This window comes from Rhinolophus sinicus, linkage group LG07 (genome assembly GCF_036562045.2).
Source record: "Rhinolophus sinicus isolate RSC01 linkage group LG07, ASM3656204v1, whole genome shotgun sequence".
Taxonomy (NCBI): domain Eukaryota; kingdom Metazoa; phylum Chordata; class Mammalia; order Chiroptera; family Rhinolophidae; genus Rhinolophus; species Rhinolophus sinicus.
In genome coordinates this window covers 49,506,636-49,531,059 of record NC_133757.1, presented here as the reverse complement: position 1 = coordinate 49,531,059, position 24,424 = coordinate 49,506,636, and the positions used below count along the sequence as shown (strand labels likewise).

Sequence of the window (24,424 nt, the reverse complement as noted above, 5' to 3'; positions counted from 1 at the left end):
TTCCTCTTTAGTAGAATTCTCACTTCACTACAGAGAAAGAAAAACAGCAGTTGGCAAGTTTATGGGAGTGAGACTGACAACATTTCATTCTAGCTGCCATAAAAGCCAGCATAAGTTTAGTAAAGAATTAGCTACCCTTTTTTCTACCCTCTCTACTCCCACAATTTTTTATTGCTGCCTCAGGCCAAAATGTCACTCAGAATTTAAGTGAAGATTATGTTTATTCTTAGTTTTTCTACTTAAAACTATTTCCTACCATTAGCAAACTGTTCATGTCGCTTGGGATTGACTGGGTGATTTATGGGTTATGAAGGGGTGACAGGACAGTGCCAAGGTAGCAATTTGACTGAGGAAATAAATTATATGAGGATAAAACAACCATGCCTCATAGGACAGTTTGTCTTGGATACATCCTGACCAAGCCACACCAAAAATCCACTTAGAAAATTTTCCAAATAAAATTCCAGAATAACACTGTGTTCTGTTCCCAAGGAAGGGGAATTGGTTAGAAAACACATATTGGCCCTTTCATTAAAAAATTAAAAAAAAAATTTCATCCAAATGTAATACGCAAGTTGATCACTTGGTGGCGTCCCAAAACTGGAACAAAATAGCTCAGGAAGTGACCTCTGATTTCATGGCCTATTAGAAATAGAGCAGCTGTGGTGGTTAACACTATGTCATTTCAAAAAATCAGAAAGTCCAAATGTAGATGAGAAAAATCTATACTGAATACATGACTCCTTATGAAAGTTCAAAAAAACCACACTACTTTTGCCATAATAGCTTATACCATACGTTTACAAGTCTAAAAAGTGTGTTTTCTTTAAAAAATGGTCTAGTCTACTGTGCTAGCAACTTTCTGTCATTATGGAGATATTCTAATGCTCTATTTCTGCACTGTCCAATATGGTAGCCACTAGCCTCATGTGGCTGTAAAACTAGTGTGATCGAAGAGCTGTGTTTTCAATTTTATTTGATGTTAATTGATGGCTAATGGTTAATTCATGTTAGGTGATTTTAGCTCAATTAAAAAAAAGATAAAAATGACTTTAAACCGATTTTTAAAAAGTGACTTTCCCTCTGTAATGATCAGAGAATTTTAGCTGAATTTTTTTTCTTGCTAATTATGAAATGCAAAAGTTTGTTAAAAAAAGCTGAAACTTGTTTTTGAAAAAATAGACAAAATGAGGAAATTCTATGCAGTTATAAATCCTACATATACATAATCCAGTTTCCTAGCAAGGAAAATGATATCCTGTGCATTTCTGAAAATCTGGCTGTTCTGTTTCTTTAATTTGTGATGATGATTTAAGATTGTGGGGGAAGCAAAGCTTAGTTTCTCATTTCATTGTATGTCTATAAGTAATACTGATTAATACTGAAGAGGGATAGGGGAACAGTAAGGAAACCGCTATAATTAGAATGTCAGCCTACTTAAAAATCAGATTGACTAATGACATTTTCAATTTTGTATTAGAGCATCTTTCCTTTTTTCCTCTGAGCTCTATAACTTTGCAAATTATATTCATATCCATAGAGGCAACAACTTTTCAAGTTAGATTCATATGTAATCCTTTGGACCACACTAGCTCAAAATATAGCCTGACAAGTTTTTAAATGCTCTTTAAAAAGAACTTAAGCACTAATGGACCAGGTCCAAATTTCTAAATGGATTCCTGCTGGGATCTAAATAAAGGATGCAGACAACTTAGCTATCTTTTGAAGAGTAGTGCACTCTTTATTTTCCGTGAGTTCAGAATAGAACCCACTGTGAACTGTTTATATATCTCACCTAAGACTTAAAACTAATCTTTTTCCCACACCCTGATATATGCTTTATTCAGTTGCAAATGCAAGGGATACTTTATATTTTGAAATCAAGTTGCTCTGCAGAGCACTTAAGCTACTCTGCCAGTGAGGAAAGACATCAAAGGCTAGATACAGTGTAACTTCTAAACTGAATATAATCAAAGAAATTCCCTTTCATTCCATTTTCTTCCAAATTCAGAACAACTATTGTTCAATACACAAAACAGTCAGGGCTGAAAACTGGAGTGCAGAATTAGCACAAACATAACTGTAACACAAATAAGCAGTTTTCTGCTGAGGTGGAAAGATACACTTAAGTAATTTCCAGCTTTAAAAATTTAGGTTAAATTTTGAATGCTATCAGCAAGCAGGTGGTAACAGGAGTTAAAGTGAAACTAACAAGAAACCCTAGTTTGTAACTGCTCTATAAAGGCAGGCGTTCTGACAGATCACCAGAACCAAACAAAATGCTAGCTCTATACTAAGTAGCTGTTGATTTAAATAAATGCTTGCTACATGACTTAAACATTTCACAGGACCACAAGATTCATTAAAAGTCATCTAATCCAACTCCCTCATTTTATAAATAATGAAACAAAACTGAGGTGTAGAGACTTTAGCTTATTTGCTGTGACATTTTTCAAGCAATGGCTTTATTGGCATGTCATGGTCCATGTGAGAGGTGAAATACCGTGTTTCCCTGAAAATAGGTCTTATTTTACTAAAAGACCTGGTCTTCTTTTACTATAATATAAGACCGGGTCTTATATTAATTTTTACTCCAAAAGATGCATTAGAGCTGATTGTCCGGCTAGGTCTTATTTTTGGGGAAACAGGGTAGCACAGTGGTTAAGAACTCAGACTCTGAAGCCTCTCAGCCTGGATTCATGTCCAGGTTTTGCTACTTGCTGTATGATTCTGGACAAATCACTTAACCTGTTTCTCAGCTGTCTCATCTCTAAAATAGGGATAATAATAGTACCTTAGAAGTGTCATGAAGGTTACTATAAAGCATTTGGAACAGTACAGGTACCGTAAACAATAATGCTAGCACTTCAAAATCACTAACAGATATTTACTCTTGAATCCTTTTTTCCCCCTATGCAGATCCCAGTTTTTACTATTCCTATTCATGGGAAAAGTTTTAATTCTCTCCATTTGATATTCAGCCAGTGAGCTCCTAGAGAGGAAGGAGTCTGCTCAGAAGAGGGAAAATGCCCTCTATTAATGTACTTCACACATTATTTTAAGGTTCATGATCCTAGGAAGAATCCCTTGATCTAGGAAAGGGGGAAGGAGTTGTCTTTCTACCCCCAAGGCCTAGCACAGAACCTGCATCACATTTCTTGAATGAATGATGAAGATACGATAGAACACGGGCTAGCAGCTCAGCAAAGGTTATGCAGGGGCTAGAGAAGTTTGGTGTCAAGGGTTTGTCCACTACTGTTTTCTTTTGCTTCCGGATTCTGCAGCACTATTTACACAACTCGCTCTCCCACTAGGCTGCCAGCCCCAAGGTAGGCGGCTCAGTATGATTTTGCTGAATGAATAAATACCGATGATGAAGTAACCTGGAGTTTGGCCTTATCGGGGAAGCTAGGAATATTGGCAGTAGATATCCTTATAGGAGAACAATGCTATTTTGGGGGCCACAGCATGGCTGCTGCCACACTAAGATGATAAAATATTTACTTCATGTACGACAGGGATGACCTCGTATTCATAAACTATTTTCCTTCCTACCAGATATATACCTATTTTGTTAAAAAGAAAAATCTCCTCTCCAAAAGACACTGAAAGAGGTACGGTGGGTACAATGGCAAATTGTAAGCAATCATTAGATTTCATCATCAACAAATCGTTCCACTGTATTCCACAACAGCTGGATTACCATTCAAATAGATGTTGCAAGTAAAACCAGGTGGGATGCAAAGAAAGGGGCTGGACAGCGGAGGGGTCAGAACACCAGCGGTTCCCAAGTTTACTCCAGCCAGTTACCCTCTCCAACTCGATCCCCAGGGGGCGATGCCATGGGGCGCTGTCCCACTGCGCATGCGCCAGGCTATCGGCCCGCATGCGCACTCAGCCCACCGCGGCCTGAGGAAATTTCCTTACACGCCCTCTGCGGCAGGCTCCTGTTTCTCCACCTATCTACTCCATTTTATTAGTCCCTACAGGTAGGATCCCAGGGATCAACTCCCTTTCCACCAAGTTCCCGAGGGTCTTTGAGTCCTCGGTCACTTACCTCAGCGGTTTTTGCACTTTCTCCCACAGCCCCGCCCACAGGGCCAGCCGGAGCCGCCGCGCTGACAACGACTAGGACAGCGGCGTGCTCGCGCCCGTGCTGTGGTGGGCGTGGCCGCGGTGGGGAGGTGCCGGGGGACGCGCTCCCGTGGACTACTTCCGGGTTCTTTGCCTCCAGCCTCGAGGGGCTTTACGTGAAGCGGCGGGCTCGTTTTTTCACCAGCTTTGGTGTACTGTTTTTTTTTCTTTTTTTCTCGCTTTTATGATTTTAGGGCTTTAGCTTCCCCCCCGACATTGCAGGCTTTCTGCTTTCTTCTCCCAGTCCAAACCACCACGAAGCAGGGTTAAATGGGCCATTTGCCTCTTCTGAGCAATCCCGTTGCCCAGGGCAGGAAAGAAGGCAGATGAAGAGTGTTCTGTCTCTGAGGCACCTCTCTTCTTCCCGAGCTCATAGTCTGAGGGCCTGACCTTGGCATTAAAGTCTTTTTATTTTTTGAGAGGTCCTGAGGGGAATAGGGCACTAGGGTGTAAAGTCATTAAACTTTGCTGATAATGCCCCCTCTTTCTCCATTCAGGTCTGTTTTCCTTCTATGTTGTTATTTCTCACAGCACGAAATCTCTCCTTGGTTCTACAAGCAAACTACTAATTAAAGTGCCTTCCTTGCTGAGGGTTGGAGTGAATATTAGTGTATTTATTAACGGTTGATCCGTTTACTGTGGAATTCTTTACGCATTTTGGGCTTCAAAACTATCCAACCTATGTGAAAGGAACAATGGTTGACCTTAAAAACAGTCTATAAGCGAGCCTTGTTTCCTGAATTACTGATTCGTTAAGTAGTGACTAGAAGCTTGGCTTCTCAGTGAGTGGTGTACAGTTGGCTGGACAGTGGCCTATAGAAATTGGTTTTAAGAACCATGTTGGTTAAGTCATACTTTACTTGTTTTCATAGGCAACTGGATCTAATTGTAGGGTGTATATTTCAAGCACCTCTGTAAGTAGTTAGGGGCTCTTTTTTCCCTTGAAGGATAAGTGTATTAAATATCCCTAATTCTCTTAATTATGCTGGAGAGAAAGGGTGAATTGCAAATGCTTAGATAAACACAGAAGTTTGCATTTTACTCCTTTTAGGTTAAAATAATAAATAGATCTTTCATTCTCTCTTTAAAAATCATGGACAGGCTGTATATAAAGGTTTCAGTGTCTTTTAATTACCTTTTTTTGGAGTGCTGAATAGTTTACAAATTGCTGTCTAGAATGAGCCAGGAATTGAATAGTGTAGTGGAATATGCATCACTTGTCTTAAAACAGCTTACAGATAGGGGAAGTCTAATAAACAGTGCTGCTTTTGCTACTATGAACTGATGCCCGATTTTGTCCTTTCAAAGTCTGCGTAATGATCCATGTAATAGAGAGAGGGTTTTTATTGCTCATTAAAACAAAAGGTAAGGTGATCCTTTCTTTTCCAGGATTTCACTGGAATATTACTTGGAGAAAGTATCATGGAAGTTCTGCGCCCACAGCTCATAAGAATTGATGGACGGATTTATAGGAAGAATCCTATTCAAGAACAGACTTACCAACATGAAGAAGAGGATGAGGACTTCTGTCAAGGTAATCCTAGTGGCTCTTTGGTCAGACAGGAAGTAAAATGTTCTCTGTCAAATTGTAGAAGCAATTCTTTGTTTTGTTTCAATGTATTTCTGTGGGAGCACCGAAATTTGAAATGATTGGTCTCTCATAGATCCATTTGTGTTGACGTCTAAGAGGACTGATGAGTTTGATGAGGTGTCTCAGGTGCAGTTCATAAGTCAAGTTATGTTTCATGCTTGTACAGAGGCTTAAATGTAATAAGAGGTAATGCTAGTTACAATTACTATTAATCATTAATATTCTGTGACAAAATTAACTTCCTTTATCTGTAAAGTTGTGAAAGTAATATATATGTATAAATTATTGAAATAAATGAACACATTATGTAAAGTACTTTATCTAGTGCCCAATAATGTTAGCTGTTATTACTGTTATTTTTCTCTTCTTCTTTGCAGTCATAAACAGGCAGTTCCAAATACACAATGAGCATAATTTTATTACTATGTAGGGATAATTTTAAGAAATAAATTCAACAGTCAAAATGGATTATAAATATTTTCAGGCTAATTACCTTTGGCTTGGTTTAATGCATAAACAAGCAAAGCCTTTCTTTCAGGTTCTCTGCTTCCTTTTCCTTTTGCTTCATAAAAGTTTTTTTAGGCTCTAAGACTTGGGTGTTAGTCTCCCCCCTAATGCTCCCCTTTATTTCCCTTCATCCTTGGGGCCTTGAGCTCCTTTATTTCACCCTCCGCCTTTCTCTTTCTTTCTGCTGTATGGAGAAAGTTCTCCCAGTGTTATTATTTCTGCTTTATTCACTGAAGTAATTTTGTGTCTTAATATTAAAAACAGCTGAGTTATAAATTTTGAGAGGATAAGTTTTATGTTATGTGAATTCTATCTTCATAAAAAAATAGTAAAAATTTTTTTATTGTGTCTTCGCTTTCTGGGAGAAAACAGTTGGGAGAAACAGTGGTGTGTACATACTTTTCCAAGATTCCAAGACGGGAGGATTTAAAATAATCTTGTGTTTTTTATTCTTTATTTTTCTTCTACAAGTAGGTCAGAAGGAATGTCAGAGCAGTGTTCTGCAGTGTAAAGTGTTGGGCTGTTCCGTGTGTGTGTGTGTGTGTGTGTGTGTGTGTGTTGCTTTTTATAAACCTTGAGAGTGGTTGACAGCTGGGAAGACTGTTGTCCAGAGCAGCAGCTCTGAGCAAGATGTTACGGTTTCTGTCCAGGCTTCGTGGAGAGTACAGAAGAACCCTGTGATGGCTACGAGGTGGTGCAGACCCAGCAAGGTTTCCAGTGTACCGTGAAGGCCCCCAGCCTGCTCTACAAGTGAGTGAGCCCCCTGGCAGCTTCATGGGGAGCCCCTTCCGGGAAACTCAGCAGGAAGCTGACTCTTCTCTTTTCCACACTTAATTTCAGTGCTTGATTACTAACGACAAAATGGTTTAGTGTTTCATGTCCTAGAATTTCTAAGGACTGATTACAGATCAGTTTCATTATTCCATATGTATCACCAATTCCTGTTGATTTTACCTCTTAAAGAACTTTTGAATCCACCACTTATCTCTTTGCTGGTCTCTCCACATTGATTCTTGCTCTCCTCCCAATCAGTTCTTCATATTGAGGGTGGAATAATCTTTTCCAAAGGCAAATCTGATTATTTACTACCTCTGCTTAAAATCCACCAACATCCTCCCATTGAAAATGGAATTTTATTTTCTTAGATTAATGGCCAGACTCTTTTTTTTTTTTTTTTTTAAAGATTTTATTGGGGAAGGGGAACAGGACTTTATTGGGGAACAGTGTGTACTTCCAGGACTTTTTTCCAAGTGAAGTTGTTGTCCTTTCAATCTTAGTTGTGGAGGGTGCCATTCAGCTTCAAGTTGTTGTCCTTTCAGTCTTAGTTGTGGAGGGCGCAGCTCAGCTCCAGGTCCGGTTGCCATTACTAATTGCAGGGGTCGCAGCCCACCATCCCTTGTGGGAGTCGAACCGGCCACCTTGTGGTTGAGAGGACGCGCTCCAATTAACAGCCATCCGGGAGCTCAGCGGCAGCTCAGCCCAAGGTGCCGTGTTCAATCTTAGTTGCAGGGGGCGGAGCCCACCATCCCTTGCGGGACTAGAGGAATTGAACTGGCAGCCTTGTGGTTGAGAGCCCACTGGCCCATGTGGGAATTGAACCGGCAGCCTTCGGAGTTAGGAGCACGGAACTCCAACCGCCTGAGCCACCGGGCCAGCCCCAATGGCCAGACTCTTGAACATGGTTTAGCAGGCCCTGCATTTCTCAGTCTCATCTCATACCATTCTTTCCCTGGCTTTGCACTGAAACCTAACTGGTTTTCTCCAGTTCCTCAAATGCATCATGCTCCTTCCTGTCTTAGAGCTCTGGCTTATGCTGTTCCCTTTGTCTTATAATCTCTCCTCTTGCTTACCTAGTTATATTCTTCTTCCTTAGGGGAGCTTGCTTTGACACCATCATCCCCACCAACCACATTCATTATCCTACTATATGTTTTTATAACACTGTCTACTTTTCCTTTGTAGCATTTCTCAGTCTTGTGTTTATATTTATTTCTGTGCTATTTGATGACTCTTCCACAGGATAGGAAGCTTCTTGAAGGCAGGCATGTGTCTGTCTGTTCCATTAATCCCCAACGCTTATCAAAGACTGATACGCTTTTTCCAGGATCATCTTTATAAATTGCTCAGAAACTTGGTGATCACTTCAATCTGTGCTTTCGTACCCACATTCTTTCCCATATTAACCACTAACATGGCTAACTTATGTGGCTACCTGGCTTCTTTGGGGCTTACACCTCTGAGGGATAGGCTAGTCTAGAAAGTCCATAAATTCTTTTTCTGTGTTGTACCAGATGAATTAGGTCTGTCCAAGCAACTCTGTGAGAGGAGATCTACAAATACGGACGCATATGCCTTTAGGTTCAATAGGCAATAATTTCATTTTCATTAACTTTGAGAGTAGTATGAAATACCTCATAAGGATGAAATTCTTCTCCTGGAAACCCTGACAGCTCACTTTCCTCTCTGGGTCCAATGACATTTTCTTCTAAGAAATATGATTTGAGAAAGTCGTGGCTCAGTTTCCTGATAAAAGTGGTGTAACACGTCTTATTTAATCTGTATGTCTGCTACTGCTAAGGTGTGTAAACATTCCTTAATATTTGATTCTAACTTGATCTTATGAATATATTTGAAATACTATGTACCAGGTGACTTGCATATTAGATTAGATATTGATTCTGCTAAATCCTAATTAATAGACAATATAGAAATTACCTGTCTAAACTAGGTAGTGAATGTCTTGGACTTTCCATGTAAACTTCTTTTGAGTCTGGCCGTGTTCTTAATTGGAAGGATGCGTCATGGGCTTAATGAAGAGTTCAAGGACTGTCCTAAACTATGTGCCAGTCGCTGGGAAGCCCATTTATATATGATTGCATTTAATCCTTACAACAACCTTATGATACATAGGTATTATTCACTCTATTTTTATAAGTGAGGAGATAGGCTTACAGTGGTTAAATGACTTGTCCAAGGTTTGTTTGACTCTAAAGCTTCTTTAACCTCAACCACTTCCCTTTCTAAGGTGTGTAGACTATTAATAACACTTTGAGCCAACTACTTCTTGTGATAGGCTTGTCCGCTAACAACGTGCTGTCACATAGGAGCCTGGTTGAAAGCAGCCCTTGTTGATAAGGCCTGGGAAGGCAAAGTCCTGACGGAGTTGACACAATAGAATCTCTAGCCCAACACAGAAAAACCACATGGAAATTGTGGAGTTCTAATCCTCTTCTAAACATCTTGTTTTTTAAAAACTGCTTTACTACAGAACAACAAAAAGAGAAGCAAAAGAACTAAATAGAGCTTTTAAAAACCAAAAAAAAAAAGGCAAAAAAACTGGCTTACTACAATAGATCTTAGTGGAAATCATCAGGCTTGGTTAGCCCATCTAAAAACAAATGCCCAGTTTTAGACACAGTCACTTAACGCTATTGTGTACTGTGATTGAAATCATTTGAGCCAAAATATTGTTGATGATGGGAGAGTTTTTTCTCTTAACTTTATAGTCCTGTGATGGCCTCTTATGCTTTATAGACTCTGAAACTTCTCCCCTGGGACCCAGTAGTCGCATTCATTTATGTGGGTTCCAGAAGATAACCTTGGATTGTCAGAATTATTTATACTAGGAGGGCTGGGCAAGTAATGTAAATGAATTAATAGGTGATGGAGTAGATGAAAGAGACAGTAGGAAGTGATGGGGACTGTGACAAGCTCCTGTTCCATTTTTAGGGATGAGAGTAGGCTCCCTGCCTGTTGTTGCCATGAGTTGTCAGATCTTCTAATTTCTCTAAAGAAACTGGACATATAAATTTTTAGGTGAAACTTCCCAATTTTGGGGTGAAATCTCCCCAATAAAACATGTCAATGTAAATTCAGCCTCCTGAGGGTTATCTGTTTACCCTCTGTGCTTTTCAGTCTATCCTGAATGGAGGCCCCTGCTCTTTGCCAAGCTCTTCACTCTTATTTAATTAGCCAAGGATAATTCCCTTAGATGAACTCATAAGGACAAGGGTCTCCCCCTCCTCAAACTAGTCGCATTGGTTGCTGGAATTGCATTTGAGACTATGCCAGCTTTCCTTTCACAGAACTGCAGACCCAGTTTTGATCTAAATTTTTTTTTCTTTCATTTTTTTGTTGGGGAATATTGGGGAATAGTATGCTTCTTCAGGGCCCATCAGCTCCAAGTTGTTGTCCTTCAGTCTAGTTGTGGAGGGTGCAGCTCAGCTCCAAGTCCAGTTCCCCCATTCAGTCTTTAGTTGCAGGGGGCGCAGCCCACCATCCCATGTAGGAATTGAACCAACAACCGTGTTGCGAGCTCACGCTCTAACCAGCTGAGTCATCTGGCCACCCAGCAGCAGCTCATTGTGTTCAATCTAGTTGTGGAGGGCGCAGCTTACTGGCCCATGTGGGACTTGAACCTGCAGCCCTGTTGTTTAGAGCTCACACTGTAACCAACTGAGCTATCTGGCCTCCCTTTGATCTAATTTTGAGAAGCAAACCGGTGTTGGGCATAGTTATTCTATCTATACATTGAATTTGCAGTAAGACATTTTGTCAGAGAGTTTAATGCACCATGTTATGTAAATCTATATGACTTGTAAGTTTCTCTACAAATACCGAGCTTTTACTGAAACACTTTTCTGTAAGGGAGTATCCCTGGCTACATACAGTTTAAACATGGTAGAATTCTTTATTTTGCTACATTTTTGCTTAATCTTCCATTAATTAATTGTTCTTTATATTATAGGCATATAGTTGGAAAGAGAGGGGACACTAAGAAGAAACTGGAAGTGGAGACCAAAACTTCTATTAGTATTCCTAAGCCTGGACAAGAAGGAGAAATTGGTGAGGCGCAGTATATAAGTTGTTTTTGCAATCACTTTTGCATGTATATGGAATAATGTAACCCAACTGAGGTCTGTAGTGACTATATTCCTTATGGGATTTTGTAGCTATTGTACTTTTTATGATACGTGAATATCAGTCTCCCAGGTGATGAAAGATACCTGGGCCTTCATTTTATGCTTTACCATGCACTGATGGGATAAAGCTTCCAGATTTCATTGTGTACCAGGAGGTTTCTTATATGCTTTAGTGGTGGAGTTAGTGAATTGTTTCAAGTTAGAATTAGAAAAAACCATTAAGATCTGCGAATTTGAAATAAAGTTCAGCCCTTTCCCTAACCATTCTACTCTTTTTACCGGAAGGAAATTATAAGAATAATGATTACAATAACCTGATTCAAATTACTGCTCAGGTGAGGGAAAATAGTTTGGCAATACAAATCAAATCAGAAAGTGACTGTACCTAGTCCCCCCTTATCTGGGGAGTGGGGGGAATATGTTCCAAGATCCCAAGTGGATTCCTGACACCACGAATAGTACCAAATCCTATATATACTGGTTTTTCTTATACATACATACTTATCGTAGTTTAATTTATAAATTAGGCACAGTAAAAGATTAAGGACAATAGCTAATAATAAAACAGAACAATTATAACAATATACTGTAATAAAATTTGTGAATGTGAAAGAAATAAAGAAAGTGACTGTACCAGGCATCAGTGTGAACCAAACGCACCGGCTTGCATTGTAAAGTGGCTTTGAGTGAGGGGCACTGTAGGGACAAAATTTTTAAAACATCCTAAAACTATAGGACTTTTTAAAAGTCAAATATGTGCATTAATCCATTTTCCATAAATACCCATAGATTATATTAAGGTTTAAGAGAAAAGAGTTACAAGCGCTCTTCTTTTGTGCTATGTAAGAATAATCACTGTGACAGACAAGTAGCAGGTGACTTCAGAGCAGTGCTGCTCAAAAGAACTTTCTGTAGTGACGGGTATGTTCCATGTTTGCACTGTCCAGTACAGGAACCACTCGCCACATGTGTCTGTGAGTACTTGAAATATGTCTAGTGTGTCTGAGGAATTGAATTTTTAATTCTATTTAATTCTAATTCATTTCACTTTTAGTTTAACTAGCTGCATCTGAGTTCCTGTACTGGACAACGCCTTTCTTTTATCTTTAAAGTTCAAATTACAAATATTGAAATAATTTTATAATTGCATCTAAGCTTATTTCTCTAGTTTTTTTCTGATTATAAAATTAATACATGCTTTCAAAAAAACGGAGGCTTACAGAAATTATATATAAGGTATAAAGGGAAGTCTCTTGTAACATGAACCCCAGACATAATCAACGGTTGAATATGTTCCCCGTTTTTTTCTACCCATATAGTAATATATACGAGTAATAATTTTCATAACATGGTATAAATGTGGAGCCTTTAGCCATTTTAAGATACTGAATCCTTCCAAAATTTATCCAGAAAAGGGTAGGTGGGTTGTAAAGATTCGATTTTGATTTAGAATGCACAGATATTTCAGTGTGAAAAACGAGTGTGTCTAATTGTTTAAGAATTTAGTGGAACTAATTTAATTGAAAAACAAGGTTAAACTGGCTTGTTGATCTTGTAGGGAAGTATAGGATATGGGAAAAAAACAAATTGGTTAGAATAAATTGAGGTGTGATGTGAAATCAAGACTGCATTTGCTATCTTTTGGTGTGGTATTTGCTGTCACTTATTCATTTTCATTTCCTCAATTAGAGAAACTAGAGAAGGAAATGATCTAGAAGATTTTAATTTGTCCTCTGGACAAGGATCTGTTTCTAGTCTGTTTTGAAGTCTCACGCAATGGGATATCCTAAGGAGCTTTAAAATGATATTGTCATTGTAATTAGAGAATTGGGTTTTTTTAAAAAAAAGTTTAACTTCAATACCTTCAATTGTTTTCTTCCTCTATATCCTAAGTTTTAGTCCTTAAATTTAGTCATGTATATTCTGGTCTTCAGATATTTATAGTTGTAGAATATTTCTAACCTCATTGCATTTACAATTTAGTCATTATTTGATCAACTTTGAATCTTTTCTGGAAATCAGTCTGTCTGAGCACCGTTTTTTTCTGTTTGTTTGTTTGTTTGCGGGGGGGTGGGAATATTTTTTATTGGAGAATATCTCCAGGGCCCATCAGCTCCAAGTCATTGTCATTCAATCCAGTTGTGGAGGGCGCAGCTCAGCTCCAAGTCTAGTTGCCGTTTTCAATCTTTAGTTGCAGGGGACACAGCCCACCATCCCATGGTGTTGAGAGCTCGCGCTCTAACTAACTGAGCTGTCTGGCCGCCCCCTGAGCACCTTTCAAGTACCCTTTTCAGTTTACTGTGTTACAAAAATAAAAATGTCTTATTTGTCTTATTTTCTATCAAACCACCTTCTTAATGAAAAAGAACGCATTTAGCATTTTGTGCCAAACTTTTATAGAAATAAAACATAAACTTGAGTTTTAAGCTTCCCTCTTCTCCACCCCTTTCCTTTGAGTTTCTCACCATATTTTTGATCTCGGACAGCGATAATTATAATTTCTACTTTCCTATCATTTTTCCCAGTTTACCTTTGAACCCTTCTTATCAGTATTTCTCTAGCACCATATTTGAGTACCTGCTATGCATACTTGCCTTCACTGGGCATTTGAGTCTTTTGGACTTTCAAAGTATTCTGTCTGATAATACAAGTAATGTCATTAGAAAACACTGTAGGTCTACTTCTTACAAATTTGGTTTTTACTTAGGTCAATTTTTTACTTACGCAGACAGTTATCAGGCTTCTGTTATTCCATTCATTCATAATTTACTTCTCTTCCTAGCAATTTCCATGTTGTTTCTCTACAACAAAATGGTTATGACACTTTCATTCTCATTAAGAAACAGAAAGGTTGTTCTTATAGAAAATTTCAAGTGCTTTAATGGAAAGTACTAGGACAAATAAATGGAATTATTTAATTTCTGCAGTTGCCTAGGAGACACTAACTTTGTGGTCTCTAAAGTACATAGCACATTTTGCTATTGTTATCGTTAATACTTCAATATGTTTATCATATTCAGAAGTCTGTCCTTAACTCTAATAAATCGTCTGTTGAAATGCCAGTTTTGTTCATTGTTCATGTCTTCTGCACCTTTCCTTAGTTTCTGTTTTGAACCAAACCCTGCCAATTCTGGAACCTAGAGGTTTAATCTCCGCTTAAACAGAGATTGTATAATCCCTAAATGGTTTTCTTTGTAGACAGTGGTCTATGTTCTTATGGCTTTTTCCCCCTCTTTTCATTTATATATGTGTGAAGATATAGCCCAGATCAAAGAAGGCCAAGTTATACCAAAACATGGAAATTTGGTATCTGTACATATAATATAGAGTCGATAAACATTTTTACTTTAGCTTTCTATTTTCATATGTATAGGAATAGACTCTCCTTTGCTTTTTTATTGTAGTGAATCACTAATAATTTTTGCCACAGTATTTTTTTAATTGAGGTAAAATTCACATAACAAAATTGAATCTTTTGCTCTTAATTTTTTTACTGTATGAATTTCTATGTGATGTATTGTTCTTACTATTTTTATTGTAGTTAGAGACACAACATAAAATTTACCATTTTGGCCATTTTAAAGTATTGAATTCAGTGGCATTTAGTACATTTAGAATGATGTGTAACCATTACTACTGTCTAGTTCTAGAACGTTTTTATCACCCCGAAAGGAAACCCCATACCCATTAAGCAGTCACTCCTGATTTCTTCCTATCTCCAGTCCTTGGCTACCACTAATCTGCTTTTTGTCTCTATGAATTTGCCTGTTCTGGATATTTCCTGTAAATGGAAGCATACAATATGTGGTCTTTATTGTCTGGATAATGTTTTCAAGATTCATCCATATTTTTACATGTATCAGTACTTTGTTCCTTTTTTTTTTGTTTTTGTCTGCTGAATAATATCCCATTGTATGGAAATACCACATTTTGTTTATCCATTTATCAGCTGGTGGACATTTGTATTGTTTCCACCTTTTGGAATGTGAGTAGAGCTGCCATGAACATTTATGTCCAAGGTTGTTGTTTTTTTGAACACCTGATTTTACTTCTTTTGGGTTTCTATCTAGGAGTGGAATTGCTGGGTCATATGGTAATTCTCTTTTTAACTTTTTAAGGAACTGCCGAACATTTTCATAGAAGCTGTATCATTTTACATTCCCACCAACAAGGTGTGAGGGTTTACTTTATAGCTTTTGAACTCATTTTTCTACTTCATCAGCTCGGCTTAAAGATATTCTGTTTTTAGACCTCGTTCTGCTTAGATTGAATTCATTAGTAACTTTCTTACCCTTGGTGTTGTCCCCTGTTCAGAATTATATATACATTCAGACTTCTTTAACTCCCCACAGATGACAATATTGAAAGGTCACCTATCTTACAAGCAAGCATCTGATGGTCCTTGAGCATGTTAACCCCCTTTTTTTTTTTGCTTGCAGTAATCAGTGGCCAGCATCGAAGTGGGGTCATTTCAGCCAGAACTCGGATTGATGTTCTTTTGCTCACTTTTAGAAGAAAGCAGCCCTTCACTCACTTCCTTGCCTTTTTCCTCAATGAAGTTGAAGTTCAGGAACGATTCCTTAAATTCCAGGAGGAAGTACTGGAAAAGTGCTCCATGGTAAGCAGCAAACAAAACAAAACAAAACAAAAAAAGAAGAAAATTAAGAGTACAAAAATGGTTCATAGTTCAGGCAGTAGATACAAATCTCTTCTCCCACCAAAAAACCTATTTCTGATAGTTTCATTTAATTCTGAACTGAAAAAAAAAAGTAGAGACATATCAGCACCATAAGTCTCTATATATTACTGAAATATATTAAAAAATTTTAAGACACAAAAGAATCATCCTAATATGCACACTATTCTGCACTTTGAGGGTGGCAATCTTAATGAGATGTTCTTATCTGTAGATCTTCTGCCTCTGGCAGTTATGGCTGATTTGGGGTTAGTAACAAAAAGACAAATTTGCATATAGAACTGTCATATTTAGGTACCAGTGAAATGCTTATGACTAGGCTAATAGCAGATAATCTAGAGTAGAAAACAAGTTTTAAAACTCCTTTTGGGTATAAGTTTAGGTGATGTAAATATTTATTGATTTTTTGAAAAATTTATGAAAGTAATATACATTTATGATAGAAAATTTAGAAAAAGAATAAAAAGCCTCCTATAGTTTCACCACTGAGAGAGAATACTGTGGCATATTTGTGTGTATGTACACACACATACATTTAGAAAATAAAATGTGTGTTGTATGTGGTTTTATATCCTGTTTTCTTTGAAATTTAGCACTATACCGTAATTGTTTTGTCATTGAACAAAAATCTAAATCTTTTACCTTTGCTTTGGAGAACAGGAAGGAAATTATAGCAGTGATAGCTAAAATAACATAATTTGATGTCAATAATTGCTCACATGACTTGATTTTTAATGGCTGCTTACTGTTGTGTTATATGGGTGTGTAATTATTTAATCTTTATTTCTATTTTTTCATTATTGTAAATATGTTATGAGTATTCTTCTGCCTACATTTTTCTGCACTAGTCTAGTTAGTTTCTTACTTAGTAAATTTCTAGAAGTGGGAAAAGAGTATGTGTATGTTGGAGTTTTTTGGTATGTCTATCCAAATTACCTTCAGGAAATGTTATAGCACTTTATGCTCCTACTATAGTTTGCTTAAGGTTTCTATTTCCGCCCTTGCCAGTACTGGCTGGGTCTTGTCATTCTTTTAAGTTTTTGGGTTTTTTTGTAATTTAATTGATAAAACGTATTAGCTCATTGCTTTACTGTTCATTTATTTGATTATTGGTGAGATAAAACTTTTTCATATGTTTAACTCTTCTTCATGTCTTGGTCCATTTTTCTCTGAGTGTTCACTTTTTAATTTATTTGTAAGAGCTTCATATATATTAAGAAGATCAGTATTACTTCATAGTTATATTTAACTTTTTAATGTATTTTGATATATGGTAAGAGGTAAGAGTAATTTCTTTTAACCCCTGTTTGGTTAACCAGTTATCCTCAGAAGAATTAAAAATGTTTTATTTTACCTTAAAAATTATCATACGGTAAAATGGACTTCTTTGCATGTACATTTCTATGTATTTCAGCACATTTATATTTGTGTAGCCACCTACCACAGTTAAGGTACAGAATAGTTCTACCACCCTCCAAAATGCCCTTATCTGTCCCTTTATAGTTGCCTCTTCCCCACCCCAAACACTGATAATCACTGATCTTGTCTTGGTTACTATAGTTTTGTCTGCCTGCGAATGTCACATAAATGGAACCATACAGTATGTAACTTTTTGAGACTGGCTGTTTTCACTCAGCATAGTGCCTTTGAGATTCATCCAAGTGGTTGTGTTTATCAGTAGTTTGTTGGATGCACACAGTCTGTTTATCTGTACACCTGCTGGAGGACATTTAGGTTGTTTCCAGTTTTTGGAAATATGAGTAGAACTGCTACAAACATTTGTGTACAGATTTTTATGTAAACATAATTTTCATTTCTTTAAAGTAAATATTCAAGAGTGGGATTGCTGGGTATATATGGTAGATGTATGTTGAACTTTATAAGAAACTGTCAAACTGTTTTTCAGAATGCCTCTGCTGTTTTGCATTCCCACCAGTAACATAAGAGAGTTCTAATTGCTCTGCATTGTCGTCAGCATTTGGTGGTGTTGGCATTTGATTTTATTGTTATTTACACCCATTTTAATAGGTGTGTCATGATATCTTATTGTGGTTTTAATTTGCATGTCTCTGATGGCTAATGATGTTGAATATCTTTTTATGTCCTTTTTTTACCATGTATTCTCTTAGGTGAGGTGTCCACATCTTTTACCCATTTTAAAATTGTTTTCTTACTGTTGAGTTTTGAGAGCTCTTTCATAATATATATATTATGAAATATATATATTCATAAACACTATATATATATATATATATATATATATATACACACACACACACACACACACACTCACACATATTCTGGATACAAGTCTGTAAGGCTATATTCTGGATACAAATCCTTTAAGGCTATGTGATTTCCAAATATTTTCTCCCAGGCTGCAGCTTGTCTTTCATTCTCTTATTAGTGTCTTTTTTAGAGAAAATTTTTAAATTTTGATGAAGTCCAATTTATTAATTTTGATGTCATATCTTTGAACTCTGCCTAACTCTAAGTCACAAAGGTTTTCTCTTAGAATTTTTAGAGTTTTGCTTTTTTATGTTTAGATCTATGAAACAGTTAATTATTTGTAGTAGGTGTGAATAGGTCTAGGTTCATTTTTTTGCATATGGATGTCCGTGCTATGTTTTCTCAATCTTGTAGTAAAGAGAGGAATAAAAAGCATGTGGGATAAAACAGAACAGTGGGTAGTATCTTTGGTTCTGGAAACGATGGACTTAGGTTTGATTCTGGGTTCCTCGATGTGTAGATTTGGGAAAGTGAACCTCTTCAGATCTTTACAGCTTGCTTTGGAGAGTTACAGGAAGGATTAAATGAGATAACGTAAGTACTCGGCATGGCACTCCATATGTAATAAACATTTCATAAATGTTAGAGGCTACTCACTCCTGCTATTTTCATGCCTGGTTAGGTTAAAGTTATTCGTATTACTTGGAGTATTAAGAGTAAATGAGGGCTGCCTTTGACAGTTGTGGGCCAGGTCAGTGAAAATGTTTTGGGTGAAAATTTACAAGATCATTCCTCCTCTTCTTTTTTTCCTTTTCCCTTCCTTTCTCCTATGCTGTCTTGCCCATATTGCTCAAGCTGGGTCTTAGGTGTTAAAATATGGTGAGATGTAGATATGCAGATATAGAAGTACTAGAATCCAAGTATTTTTGTGGGGCTAGGGGATGAAAATTGGTAAAATTGATTTTTTAAGAAGGAGGCTATTAATGTTGAGTCGGTTCAGACTGGGCAAATATGAGTAGACAGAATAGAATTGTGTAACACATTTTGAAGTGACTAACTTGGCATTTACGGGCTTGAACAAGGGTACATCTATAAGTCAAATACTATATGTAAAGTTAGTAAACTATCAGAATATTATTAAGTATCAGTAGTAAACCATCAGAATTTTTTTTTTCCTCTTAACATTTAATAGCAAGATGATTTCATTCTCAGTGGAAGTGGAGGGTACAGTAGGAGAAGACCGGGAATACTGAAGTTTCAATATAGGCTGGTAAATTTGGGGGAGTGTTGCTGGTAAGTTTCAAAATTATTTTACTTTGTAAATACCAATTTATTGAAGCTAGTAATTATAATTATTTATTTTTTGTAATGTTACAGATACCTGATATGCGACAAGCAGATTGTAATAGATTAGCCTTTTTTCCTTTTCATGTATGTGTGTGTGTGTGCGTGTGTATGCCTCCTTACTTTCCTTTTGGCTCCTGACTTGGGCTGACAGGGAACAAATATTGGAATAATTACTTTCTCTTGGCCGGATTGAGACTGGCCACTATTAATGTCGTGCTGGCCTTAATCAGTCCAAAGTACTTCCTTCCTGCTTCCAGGGAGACTCCATACTGACATTGCCTTCTTCCTGCTTTTAAATCAGGTCCTGATAACAGTAGGGAAATAAGCATAGCATAAAAGTGTAAATAAGTAAGGGGCTTATTAGATGGAAGACATTTTTAGTGAGTTTCATTCTGGTGTAAGAAGGACAGGCAGATTGCTGGAAAAGCCTGTAGGCATTTTCCGGTGGTACTCTGCATGTATTACCCCACCTTAGGTGAGTTCCCATGTAGTAGCTTTGAAGAACATATACCTGTTATTGAGATAGCATATGTTTCCTGAAAGGCTGTGGCATTCAGGCTTGTTTTAGTTCCTCAGAAACTCATTTGACATTTCTGGTAGTTTCTTCATCTCTAAAATAGGAATGGTCTCAACATTCTCTTACTTATAGGGGAAAGATGACAGACACCTCTTGGTATAAAGTTGGCTCATAAATTTTTTCAACTTACATATGTATTTTATATATATATATATATTTATTAAAATTGTTATACACATTGTTTCTAACTACCTTTTTGATTTAATATGTTCCATGTCAATACATATAAATCTAATCACTGTTTTTAATTGCTGTGAAATATTCTGTGAATGAATGTACCCTAACTTTTAACCAATGCCTTATTGATGGAACATTAAAGGAAATTATTTCTGTTGTTATTCATTATAATGTGTAATGAACATTTTTGTACATGAATCTTTATGTCCTTGGCTGATGTTTTCTTTGGGATACATTTTGGGGTAAATTCTTAGAATACATTGTTTAAGGGAATGTGAACTTTAAATTTTTGATAGTTTTTTTCCATTCTGTTTTAAAAAATCAACTTTATTGAGTTGTAATTTACATACAATGCAATGCACCTGTTAAGAGTACACTTTAATTAGTTTTGACAAAAATATACAGTCGTGTAACAACCATCACAAACAAGATACAGACATTTCCATCTCCCCCAAAAGTTCTCTCGTACCTCTTTGCTATCTCTGGGCAAATACTTAGGAGCATAATTGTTGGACCAAATGCAGATGTATGTTTAGTTTTATAGGGAAACTGTTAAGCCTTTTCCTAGAGAGGCTGTGCCTTTTCTACCACAAATGATGATATAAGAGTTTAGCTTGTTCCACATTCTTGCCAGCGTTTGGTGGTGTCTGTCGTATTTTGATCTTGGCAATTCTGGTAGGCATGCTGTGGTATCTCGTAGTTCCCCCTTATGCACAGGGGATACCTTCCAAGACCCCCCTTGGATGCCTGAGACTGTGGATAATACCGAAACCTATGTATACTATGTGTTTTCCTATACGCACATCCACTTTGCAGCTTCTCTTTGGTATATCTCAGTTGCCATTATTAAGTAAAATAAGAGTTCCATGAACATAAGCACTGCGGTTCTGTATCAGTTGATCTGATAACCGAGATGGCTACTCAGTGCCTAATGGATGCGTAGCGTGTATAGTGTGGACACACTGGACAAAGGGATGGTTCATGACCTAGGTGGGACAGAGCTGGACAGCGTGAGATCTCATCACGCTACTATGTGGAGAGAAAATGGGACATTTCCTACCATTTTGAGTGCAGCTTTCTTTTGGTGAGGCATTTGCTTTGTTGTAGCTTCTTAACTGGTTTCTAGAATTCTCCCGAAGCTACTTTGGTCTATGTGGTGTTGTTTATTTGGTGTTTCTGTGGGGGAGTGAGAGCCTGGATCTTCTTAGTCTGTCATCATGCTGATATTGCTTTGAGTTTGGATAAATTTCAGGCATTATTTCCTCAAATATCTTTTCTCTCCCCTTTTTCCTTCTCCTTCTGGAACTCTAATTACACAGTAGATCAGTTGATACTGGTACACAGGTTACTGAAGCTCTGTTCATTTATTTTCCAGACTTAGTTTTTTCTCCCTGCTTCAGTTTGGATAGTTTCTGTAGCTGTGTCTTCAAATTCACTGATTTTTTTTTTTTTAAGTTACTAATCTGTCGTTAATCCCATCCAATGGAATTTTCATTTTTGCTCTTACCTGATATCTCTTAAAGTTCTATTTGTTTTTTTTTATATCATCCTTTTCTTTCAATGTCTACATGTTTTCTTTAAAATAGTTGTGCTTATTTATAATAGTTTTTTTTAAAGCCACTGTCTGCTAATTCCATTGGCATGGCAGCATTCTAGATCTGTTTCTATTGGCCAATTTTTTACCTGCTTATGGGTCACATTTTTTGCTGCTTGCATGTCTGGTAATTTTTTATTTAATAGTGAACACTGTTGAGAGCAAATTTTGTTTTTTTCTCTACAGAGAGTCTTAAACTTTGTTCTCGAAGATAGTTATTTGTGTATCAGCATAATCATTCCAAAGCTTGTTTTTAAAGCCTTTTAAGAACAGATCTAGAGTATTCTTTACTCTAGGGCTAATTTAGCCTCACTATTAAGGTGTGTCCTTCCTGGAATCTCTGTTCAATTCTCTGTGTATTCAAGAGTGGTCTCTCCACTCTGGCTGGTGGGAACTTGAGTGTTTCCTTGCTGTTTGAGCTTTGGGTATTGTTTGGCTTACAGCTCCCAGTAGCTGTTCTTTATCAGGTCTTGTGGGTTTCACCCTATACACGTGCAGATTGTTGTTCAGCCAAAGTCTCAGAGACCCTTATGCAGATTTCTGGAGCCCCCACTTTTTTTCATAGCTTCCTCCTCTTCAGTGCTTGGCCCTGCAAATTTTATTTGCCTTGGCATTCCTGAATTCCACTTTTTCTCACCTCAACTCATAGGGATCACTGGCCTCTTGTTGGGTTCCCCACTCTGTGCCACTGTCTGGAAGTTGTCTGTTCAGAAAGCTAGCATGAGACTCTGTTTCTCCTCTCTTAGGGATCACAGTCCAGCACCATCTGTTAGCCAATGTCTGAAAACACTTGTTTTATATATTTTATCTAGTCTTCTAGTTATTGATGGCAGGAGGGAAAGTCCTAATAGGAGTTAATTCTTCATGGACAAAAGGAGACATTCTCATACATTTTTTAATTGATATATAATTTATATAACATAAAGTTCACATTTTAAAGTACACTGTTAATGGTTTTCCATATACATGTATTCACTGCATTTGTAACCATAGCCAATATCTAATTCTAAAATATTTCCATCAGCCTCAAAAGAACCCCCATATACTCATTAAACTGTCACTCCCCATTGCCCCCTTCCTTCTACCTGACAAGCACTAATTTAATTTCTGTCTCTATGGATTTGTCTATTCTGAATATTTCATATAAATGGAATCATAGAATATGTGATCTTTTGTGTCTGGTATCTTTCACTTACAATGTATTCTAGGTTTATCCATGTTTTATCATGTTAACACTACTTTATTTCTTTTTATGGCCCAGTAGTATTCCATTGTATTGGTATGCCACATTTTGTTTATTCATTCAAAATGATGAACATTCGGGTTGTTTCCACTTTTGGGCTATTATGAATAATGCTGCTATTCATACTTTTCTTTCTTCTAATAATTTGTAATACCGTAAACAGGGAGGAGTTTACCACTATTTTACTCAGTCAGCATCGAGTGACATATAAAATAGCAAATGATTATTGAGCACTTGCGTTGTGCTTGACAGTGTGCTGAGTGCTTACTGCGTTTATTTTGTTTAATCTTCAATCCGTCTGTATGAGGCAGATACTGCTATTCCATTTTAATGATGTCAGAATGGAAGTTCAGAGAGGGTGACCTGCCCAGGGTACCTTCTGGGTCGAGTGAATGATAGAGTTATGTAGGACCTAGTAACTGCTCTATTTTATACAATCCAGTGGAACAAATATATGAAATTAGTCCCGGATATCACTGTGGGAAATATTGGTATGCCACATTTTGTTTATTCATTCAAAATAAACAAATTTTGTTTATTCATTCAAAATAAGCAAATTTTGAATTTTGAATTTTGTTCGAATGGAAAAAATCCTGTTTAAATTGAAGATATTTTGATGATTGCTTGTCTGTTAACCAATTGCACCAGACTTTCAGTAAGTGTTTTCATTGGGACCAGCCTTGACTAGAATTGGGTAGTAATTTGCACAGTATTTGCAGATTTAAAAAAGCAACAGAGCCTTCCTAGTTGTGCTTGGGTTTTCAGCTCCAAATCATATCTTATTCCCTAATTGTTAAAAAAAGATATCATATGGATCAGATGTCCTTCAAGGACTTTTGTTCAAGAGCTATCCATCTTCAGTCCTGAATCAGGACTCGAAGAGGTGAGACTCTTTATCTTCTAAAAAATATTTCATCGATAATTAATTTTTTGTTTTCTTTCTTTTGTTTGAGAAGGTGACTTTATCTAATTTGATAGCTTATGTCAAATATATCAAGTCCTTTGGGATCTTTGGGGTGAAATACTATTGAAATATGAGTTTATTAGTTTACCTTTGCACCCTAGCCTATTAATTTTATATTGCTGATGGTAAATTACCTCCATTTTGCAGCTTAAAACAACACCCATTTATCATCTCACAGTACTATATGGATCGGAAGGCTTGGTGAGCTCAACCAGCTTTTCTCCCAGGTATCAACTGGGTTCTCTTAGCTGAAATCAAGGTGTTGGCCAGACTGGTCTCTTATTAGGAGGCCCTGGGGACGAATCCACTTTCAAGTCCATTTAGATTGTTGGCAGAATTCATTTCCTTATGGCTATAGCTCTAGCCCCCATTTCCTTGACATGTGGCCCCTCTAGCTTCTGTTAAACCCTTCTTGGCGCTTCGAATCTCTGACGTCTGTCACC

General features: G+C 37.1%; 1 protein-coding gene across 5 annotated transcripts in view; it reads left to right on the top strand.

Moving 5' to 3' along the window:
- The first annotated feature begins 3,854 nt into the window (after nt 1-3,854).
- The window catches only part of ASCC1 (activating signal cointegrator 1 complex subunit 1), a 91,010-nt gene continuing 70,440 nt past the window's right edge, over nt 3,855-24,424 (top strand). For 2 of the 5 annotated variants that reach the window (XM_019745952.2, XM_019745949.2), the window contains exons 1-5: nt 3,856-3,989; nt 5,524-5,668; nt 6,883-6,982; nt 10,980-11,077; nt 15,594-15,772. In XM_019745952.2, the coding sequence (XP_019601511.1) occupies nt 5,557-5,668; nt 6,883-6,982; nt 10,980-11,077; nt 15,594-15,772 (489 nt within the window). In that variant the 5' untranslated portion in view covers nt 3,856-3,989; nt 5,524-5,556. Of the gene's footprint in view, nt 3,990-4,156; nt 4,632-5,523; nt 5,669-6,882; nt 6,983-10,979; nt 11,078-15,593; nt 15,773-24,424 lie in introns of those variants that run through there. The other 3 variants (XM_074339572.1, XM_019745950.2, XM_019745951.2) reach the window with 3 other exon arrangements.